This window comes from Aquila chrysaetos, chromosome 25, assembly GCF_900496995.4.
Source record: "Aquila chrysaetos chrysaetos chromosome 25, bAquChr1.4, whole genome shotgun sequence".
In the NCBI taxonomy this organism is placed as follows: Eukaryota; Metazoa; Chordata; class Aves; order Accipitriformes; family Accipitridae; genus Aquila; species Aquila chrysaetos.
Window position 1 is genome coordinate 7184032 of NC_044028.1, and position 9098 is coordinate 7193129.

Consider the following 9098-nt stretch of genomic DNA (forward strand, 5'->3'; position numbering starts at 1 on the left):
GGAGTGTGACATGCGAAAGGAAATACTCAGTACTCGATACTTTTTAAAGCGTAACACGTTTAAGCAAAGCCAACTGACTTTCTGCACTTCTCTTCCCAGGGCACAGCTTCTGTTCTGCAGCGCAGGTCCGACAACGAGGAGTATGTCGAAGTTGGAAGACTTGGTCCATCAGATTATTTTGGTAAGAAAATTCAGCCTAAGTATGGTTCAGAAAGACAGGCACATGGAGTCGTATCAAGTAGTTATTGTGTTAATTAGTGTTCTACTCTTTTACAAGCGAGGGGTTATGCATAGGTCAGCCGCTGCTTTCAGTGATACCAACAGATTTCAGCGAAGCTGAAACCATTCCTTGGTTTAGACCAGTGTAGCTGACAGGAGACAGATCCAGAATCAGCAAAACAGTCTGAAAGCATTTGTTTCCAAAGGCATTTTACATGCATGCATTATGCATGTGTAATGCATTTGTAGTGTCAACAGAATTATGTAAAGTGTCTATCAAGAGATATATAAAAGGGAGATGCTCTACACCCAAAGCAACTGGATGGTGGCTAGAGCATGCACCCGCTGAAAAAGAGGCACAGGGTGTGTGACAGTGTATTTATCCCTATTTCCAGGTGAGATAGCGTTACTGCTCAATCGTCCCCGAGCTGCTACGGTGGTGGCACGCGGACCCCTGAAGTGTGTGAAGCTGGATCGGCCCCGCTTCGAACGAGTGCTCGGTCCTTGTTCCGAAATCCTCAAGAGAAACATTCAGAGATACAACAGTTTCATTTCGCTCACCGTTTAAATGATTCCTCCTGGAAAGCTGCCTTTGTGTGACCTTGTGCACTTAAATTTGCTCTGTGCAGCTCCATAGCTTTATGAAGAAAAAAATAGAAGATGTGCATTTTATGTGTAATTTTTTCTGTTTATGTCACGTACTGGATGTCAGTTCAAATCTCATGTATCATCTAAGTAGGAAGACAACTGTTTGGATAATACTAGCTTTGGGGAAGATTAGGCTCTTGGCTTGCAGGCAAGATTTTTACCTATTGTTGGATCATATAGCTTAAAACTGTGTTTTTAACTATTTAAAATTCGTATGAATTTCTATTTCCCTTATTATCTTTGAAGTTGGTCTTATTCACCTTTCGTCAAGCTTCTTCGATCAAGCGATGTCCCTCTGCCCGTCACTTTTAAAAGACTTTTCACTGGTTGTGGACTGGAGGTTTCTGAAATCCCATGGGGTGAGTGGCAGTTGCGCAGTTTAAGAGGGAAAGTTGGAGGAAGATTTTGATCATTCCAGCAAGCCAGCGAAAAGTAGAGCTTTTGAGTCATTTTGTTTGTGGCTTAGGTATAGGGGCCGTACTCCTCCGTGTTACGAGCCCTTTCAGGTCTGCTTTGTAGGATATGCTAAGCCAAACAGCCTGCTCCAGTCTTCTGGGTGAAGAGGTCAAGGAATAATGTTTTGTAAGAATTCAGGTGGAACCTGTAGGACCTAAGTTATTTGTCCTCAGCTTTTTTTAAATGAGGGTTTGCATTAGATCCCTTAAAAGTCCAATGGGAACTTCTCCGCTGAATTAAGTGAGCTTTGAAACATTTATCTGCAGCAGAGTGTCCTCAGCCACTTCTCTGAATATTATATGACATGCTGAAGAGATGGTGCCAGGTGTACATCAGGGGCAACAACAGCAGTTTGTTTTTAATAAGGTCCACTTAATTAAATTCAAATGCCTTTCTTTTAGTATATGACTAAATTTTAGGCTTTTTTAGGATTTTCTGAAAGCCAAATACATGCTTCAAAATGCTGCCTCTCCTCCAAAAGACACGTATTGCATAACAAAAAGCACCAGGATCTTGCAAGAAGCTCCTAGAGCCCAGGTCCCTCCTGGGCCGTGCAGCCTCGCTGGCAGTTGTTGCTGCCCTGCCTAGACACGGATCTCCTCTTGAATGGAGCTTTTTGCAGATCCAGACTTTAAATCTGCTGCGCAGCCCTCAAGGATGGGATCATTTAGATTATTCTTCGCGAAGCTTTTCCTTTGAAGGCAAACTTGTCTTTGCTGACGGCAGCAAGCAAAGGTCGTGCATCTCAGCTGCCCTAAATAGCATTGCCCACTTTTCAATTGTGGCAAAACTCTATTTCTTCTTTATGATAACATTCTTCCGTGTAAATACGAACTTGCTTTACATGCCAAAGGTCATGCCATGAAATAAGGCAGCAATCTCCCTTTTGAGACTAGAGGCGTTAGCGAAGAACATGGCTAAAATTACTCCTACTGACATGCAACGTGCTTTCTTGTTTGGAATTAACAAAAACTCACTTGGGACTGTCCTATCGACTCCCACCAAGAGGGCCCAATATTCCAGTAGCTGCCCACAGTGGTTTTTACAGAGCTAACTGCTTCTTGTCTTCAGACTCCTCTCATCACTTCGAGGTGCTTAATTTGTTTCAGCATATTTTCAGTGGTCCCGTCAGTGTATATTCGTTGCTACTATTTATTATGATTATGTTATGCTTCTTGCACGTGTTATTAAATATGACCATTCACATTTTTCAACCTTGCAATTTTTATCACATACATTTATATAGGCAGGCCCCCATTATATATATATATAGATAAATGTATATGCATTTGCAAAACTTTTGATTTGCTTCACTGTTTTTGTATTCTCTTGTGCAATTTTTAAAAGAAATATTTTTAAAAGGTTACCAGTCACTCATGTACGTTCTTTTACCTATTGCATTTCTGTTGTATTGGTAAAAAATTGTGAGTGTTTTGCATAATATACAAGATCTATTTCTTGTTAAACACCAAGTATTAGCCTCACTGTTTAGAAGTTACTCGAGCACACACACACAACACAGATTCTTTGCTGTAAACCTTTACAGCTCATGGAAAATACATTTGAATTATGGTTCTGTTATAAGCAATCTCCAGAGAAGTGTAACCATTTAACACCAGGATTCCTATGCTTTAAGTGGAACAAAATGATATTCAATGACATTTTAAAGATAATTGTAATATTTGCAGTGGATGATGGGACAGGATTACGGTATGAATAAAATTCTTCTACGTTATATGCAGCCATTGTGGGTTTATTAATAATGGAAGTCTGTATGAATAGAAGTCATGGTCTAGTTAAAATCTGCATATCATAAAAAGTTTGAACTCTACTGAAAATAATCAGATGCAAAGGGACAAAAAATAGACCAAGAATCCCAGCGCTATATATAGTAATGGAAACCAAACCATTTTTCTGGAGGATTAGCACGAAGAAAAAAATTTCTTCTGTTTAAATGTAACCATATATGTCTATATAAAGAAGTAAGGGTTCAAGGTGTCTCTCGGACCTTCACGTTGTTGTTTAGATGCCAGTTTAGCCAGGCGTTTAAGCAGATCTGGAACATGAAGCATGTGAGCTGTCTCGCTGGTCGTAGGGACCCAGTGTAGAACTTCAAAACCCACAGGACTGCTGATGGGTCTGTTGTACAGCCAGCGGGAAGACTTAGGGAAGAACAGGTCGCTCTTTCTCAAATACCAATGCTGCTTCTTTTCCCCCCGGTATCATAGACAAAGTCCATGGCCCCGACCACACTGGGGATCTGTCCCAGTTGTTCCTCTGAACTTCTGGCCATGCATGGATTTGCAGAAGTGCAGCTGCCCTGGGACGGAAGCACAAAGCCGTTTTTGGCACCAGAGATGTACCGTGCTGCTGCCACGGCTTGTGTTCGTGCAATGGGCTGGCCAAGAACTACGCTGAGGACAAACTTCTCAGAGAAGGCAGAGCCTCCAAAGGAACCACCTGTATCTCATGCACCAGGGTGAATGCAGGGCTTGAGGGACTGGAGGGTATGGCTTCTGGGCGAGGAAGAGGTGTTTAGCGTGTTGTTAGTGCCCCACAAGCTACGATAGCCACCAGAGCTCTGGGTGGCCACCTAAGTAGGTAAGTTGTGGTCCCAGCTTGGCTCCGGTGCCGGAGCCGTGACCCCAGAGCAGCGTGCAGGGCTAGCGGACTCACGCCATGCAGCTTCTCTGTGGTGGCCCCCGCACAGGAATCTTGGGCGGCTCCCGGCATCCAAGGGCTGTCCAGCTTTCCATTTTTGGAGTGTGTTATTTTTCCCCCCTTTGCTATGATTCAGGCGGGAAGGACTCGTCTTTCCAGAGAATTACTCACATTATGTAGTAATCAAAAGTGACCACTCTCTCTGAGGTTCTTCCAGAAGGACATTACCAGCCCACGCTCCCCAGAAAAGAGCATCTCACCACTCCTCATTGTCATTCTTTTTTCGGTTGGTTTTAATTGTGTCGCAGCCATTTCAGGACTCCCAAGACAAAAGAAAAGACTTTTTTTTTTAATAGAAACTAATTGTACCTCCAGTTTTTTTACAAGGCCCGTGTGGCTGACCAGGCTTTAGCGTGTGTATCGGATTACTGTAAGCTCTCTTAAGCATTCCCCCTGCTTTCTGGCAACGGGCGCCTAAAGCTGTGGAGTCGTATGAACCCCGGGAATCCTTGATCCTCACGCAAGGACAGTCTGACACCATGTTACCTGTTCAGGTGTTGGTGGAAAACAAGAGCTGTTGCAGAGAACCAAGTAATCCCAGTGCACGCCAGTTTGGTCGTTGGCTGCTGGTTTGTTTTCTTGCGGTGAGCGGTCTTCAGAAGCGAAGTCGCCACACGAAGGGTGACATTTCTTCCGTTGTGAAGCTTGCGCAAGGTATGTGCATCGCATTCAGTTTTAAGTCTTAAATGGTGCATAAATCCTTTCGCTGACCTATTTATGGAAGAGATCATGTTTGTTCTTTGTGCGCATTTCTGTGGAGCGGCCGAGAGAGAGAATATTGTCTTGTGCAGAGGCAAAGCCGCGATGATCTCCTTAAAGAGAGCCAGAGATCCTATTGCCTGCTGTTCATTGCAGTGCCACAGGAACACAGGGTCACTGCAACTGCAGTAGCGTCCCCAAAGACCGTTGCGGGTGGATGGGAGTTAGCAGAGTAGGAAGACGGAGTAGGTGATGTTGCACCAGCGACCCAGTGAGCACTAACCAGTTTAAAAGCTTACACTTGATATTTCAAAGACCAGCCCACCATTTACAGACTGAATTATCTAGTCTTATATTCCCAGGCATGTTTTTTTAATTTGTTTCTAATGATTTGGCAGCTCTGACTGGAGCTCATTTTTGCCTTCTTCAAATGCACACGACTGCTCAGAAACTCGTGTTCCACAGCCAGAGTCACTTCTGTAGGTCCCACTTCCCTCTGGAGAAGGAGAACATATTTGGATATGAGCGTATGCGTAGCCTTGAAAACCCGATGTTACGGGAATGCATTGGCTTCGCTGCTCCTCCTCCTCCAAGGGTTTCTCTATGGCTCTTTGCTGCTCAGCAGAGTTTTATCTGGGATGCAGCACTCGCACAACAAGCTGGCCTTTTCTCTGAAAAAGCTGCCTGGCCAAAGGAGCTGGCATCTGCAGCCATCTGGTATTTTTGCGAAGGCTGAGGATGGTTTTTATGCTTGATCAGGCTCCAGTACCGGAATGATTCTTCTGATGTCTAGAAATCTGGATTCAGCTTTTAGAAAAGAGGCTGCACTTTGCCTGGGAAAGGAAAGCAAAGCGTGACCATCTCCTTGGGTGTACTCTGACTCCTATCTCAGAAGCGCATGGGTAACTTTTCGCTTCTGAGTGCTCCAGCCCCTCCCCAGCTGTGTTTTATTCCTTGTTTTCAAGTCACTCTCTGCAAAAGTATCGCGGGGAACCTCCGCTGCCCAGACAAGCTGCAACACACGTCCCATCCTCTTGTGCTTAGGCAATTTTAAGTGTGCAGAGTTCTCTTTAAAAAAGTCGTGAGCTCTCATGGAGGAAAAAAATAATCATTTTACCCAAGAAGACTGCTCCCATTCCAGTATAAACTGTCTCCAAACATGGAACAGCAGCGTGCCATGTCGCCGCATGGGCCAGCAGTGCTGAATGAATTGGCAGATGCTGCGCTGCTGCGTGATCTCTGGTAGCTGGGCTGCGAGAACGCTGCTCCTCTCTACTCACAGCTTCGGTTCGAAGCCAAAAGAGTTGGTTTGCCAAAAGAGTGCCCCTCACCCAAGCCCTGAAGGGATCAATGGAGCCTTGCGCTGCCAGGACTTGCCGGGTGCATTCACCTTACCCTTGGTGGGTGCTAACAGCCTCCGCTCTTTGCAAGAACTGGCAGTTGGAGACGGGACGTATAGACTGATGATGAGGTAGGGATTTTCTCACCACTGCCTGCTGCTACTGGCGCTCGGGATGTTCATACTGCTGGCTCTAGGGAAATCAAGCCTTTCTGGGAAGTGGCTACTCCCTATCCTCTTTATACAGAAAATGTATTGTTATTATTTGAAAGCACTTTTGTATTGCCCTTAGACTACAAGCATGGCGATTGTTCCATTAGAAGACATCATGGTGCATAGCAGTGAAATACGACGTACAGTACCATGCAGTATGTATTTTCCAGATAAACTGGGAAAATAGTGAAATGGATCTGCAAAGTGGGGGTACAATAGCTGCTTTGCATTCCTCCACATGTGTGGAATTTATATGCGCTACAGAGTGACTCTGTTTCGTTACCATGTGTTTACGATGATCGGATGATTAGTCGTATTTCTAGCCGGTTTCATTTTCTTAGTTGTATTTGTGGGCCAAGCACAAAGTCGCAGCGACTTCAGATCGAACGCGGCATTGAATTAGTGCTGGCTAAACCCTCCCACCATTTATTTCCACTACGGCAGCGAGAGGGAACAGACTTAGCAGCTGAAAAATACAAGAGATTATTTCTCCTTCTCATCCAGGGGCAGCCCAAGCAATTTGCCAGATAGAAGTAGTTGGCTGCGTTTGCAGACTCTGGGTTATTTGATTGAGACTTTCCAGCCTGGAGGTGCATCTCCTCCGCACCCCACCCTGCCCGGGGAGCTGAACGTGCCGCAGAAGCGCCGAGCGGGGAGATGCGTCACTCTTCACAGTTTAACTTGCGTAACGATGACTGCGGGAATCGCTGCCGGAGGAGAATCTGCATCTCTTAGCGCCGGCTCCCGCGGAGATGGAAAAGCCCCGGTCTTGGTCCTGCGATCAGGAGGAAAACGTCATGCCCTCGCGCACGGTTCGTACGGTTCTTGGCGAGGCTGAAGGTATCTGGGAAAGCAATAGAGCTGCTCCCGAGCCTGGCAAGCCTGTAAGTCGCTGCTAACGGCCACCGGCAGCATCACGAGCTCCGCTCCCACTGACGCGGACGCTCAGATGCGTCCAGCACATGCTACCACGGGCCAAATTCCCATGAGATGGCAGGATGGTTCATATCCTTGACACGTATCCAGTAAAGCATCACACCCTCTCCTGTTGCCTTGCATTGCTGGCTCTTAGCCCAGGAATTAGCTTTTAGAGAAATACGGGATTAGCCAAGGAGGGCTTTTTAAAACTTGTATTTGCAGGGAGCAGGAGAAGGTACCGAAAAGGCCAGAGGTTCTTGAGGAACACGAGAACCAGCCCAACAAAGGCACCCTTGTGCGAGCGGGGAGATGCAGCAGAACCTGTGTCCGGATGAAAGCTGCCCTATCAAAATAGCCATAAACAAACCCGCCTCCTCTGCTACAGAAAAGCTGTTGTGCCAGGAGCATATTAAATTGTATATGCTTTTTCTCAAGGCGAAAGAATTGCAGCAGTGACGGCAGCTGTGCGTGCTGGAGCTGAGCCACTGTATTCAACTAATGAAGGCCCTGCTGAGGACGGGGTGGGGGAAGGACTGCGGATGAATGTATTATTCAGAGGAACCCACACTGAAATAATCTACCGGCACTGGGGATATGTGGTAGGGGAAAAAAAAGCGATTGCCCCGACACCGAAAGCTGATGCATTTGCCAGAGGGCAGCACAGGTGATGGGCCGGATCCCTTCCCAGGCTGGGATCTGCAGTCCTGCGGGTGTTGCCGTTTACGGGATGAGCCAAGATGTGTTTTTCCTTCCCCAGGTTTCCCTGGGGACATTCTCGGTCTCAACCCCCAGGAGCAGAGCTGGGCTGCAGCTACCGCTCTGACCCAGACGGAGGAGCAGGTTAGAGGCAGGGGGTGCCCAGCCTGCGCGGCGCGGGCTATACTGGGGATGGGATTTAAAACCAGCGAGGAGCGGGGAGAAGTAGGCGAGCCTGTCCTCCGTGTCAGTGGGCTCTGCTGACGGCCACCTGGTTGGTCCCAGGTGTGGTGGGTAAATGGGAAAAAAGTGGTCTCATACCCACAGGGAGGGTTGTTTCAGCCCGTTTCTTCCTCGACTGAGCCGCTCCCTGCCTGGCTCCTGCCCGTACCCCGGAGTCAGGCTGCAGAGGGCTCAGGACTCACCCACGCTGCAGCCAGCGTCGTCCCAGCGAGGCCACCTCTGCGTGAGCGTCCCCACTCCGGGGACAGGGGCTCAGAGGGATCCCTCTGCCCCCCGCAGCCTCCGAACGGCGGTGCGTTGTGAACAACCGCAAAACGGGATTTCATCACCATTCCCACCGGCGCAGCCACGTGTGAAATGAACCTTCCTGTTGCTCGGTCGGAGGAGGATCTCCGAGCCTGCTGCCCACGCTTGGCTCTTAACTCCTGGGGCTATCAGAGGTCCAAGACTGAACCTTGCAGCCCCTGCACAGAGGAGACACACAGGTCCCACGGGAGCCCAGATCAGCCACAGACCTTCCGTGAAGTATGGCGAGTATCTAAAATCTTTTTCTACCTTCAGCTGCAGTTCCCTTGGGAGCAAAGTTGAGTTGTGAGTAAAGAATACAGGACAATTTCCTATTCTTCCCAAAATTTAGAAACATCAAGAAAACTAGCAGGATGCTTTTCTTATTAACTCGGGAGCATGCTAGTGTAGAGGCACCTCATGTAGATCCTCCTTAGGAGGGAGCGAAATAAAACAGAATAAATTCAGAAAGGACAACTTCTGTGCGAGCACCTTACAGGTGCCTCATCAAAGATCAGTTTATCCCCAGGCGATGTAGTTCAAACGCTGCAGCGAGGAAATGGGATAGAAGAGCCTGACACCCATCTCAGCTTAAATTCAGTCACTGCAGCTGTCCCATTCTTTAAGGCAGAAGAGGAAATTTATGGCTCTCCTGCAATGC

General features: G+C 47.3%; 1 protein-coding gene across 4 annotated transcripts in view; it reads left to right on the forward strand.

Annotated features, from left to right (window-relative positions):
* The window catches only part of PRKAR1B (protein kinase cAMP-dependent type I regulatory subunit beta), a 103495-nt gene extending 100437 nt beyond the window's left edge, over positions 1–3058 (forward strand). For all 4 annotated transcript variants that reach the window (XM_030001629.2, XM_030001632.2, XM_030001631.2 and 1 more), the window contains exons 10-11: positions 100–181; positions 615–3058. In XM_030001629.2, the coding sequence (XP_029857489.1) occupies positions 100–181; positions 615–787 (255 nt within the window). In that variant the 3' untranslated portion in view covers positions 788–3058. The remainder of the gene's footprint in view (positions 1–99; positions 182–614) is intronic.
* The last annotated feature ends 6040 nt before the right edge of the window (positions 3059–9098 follow it).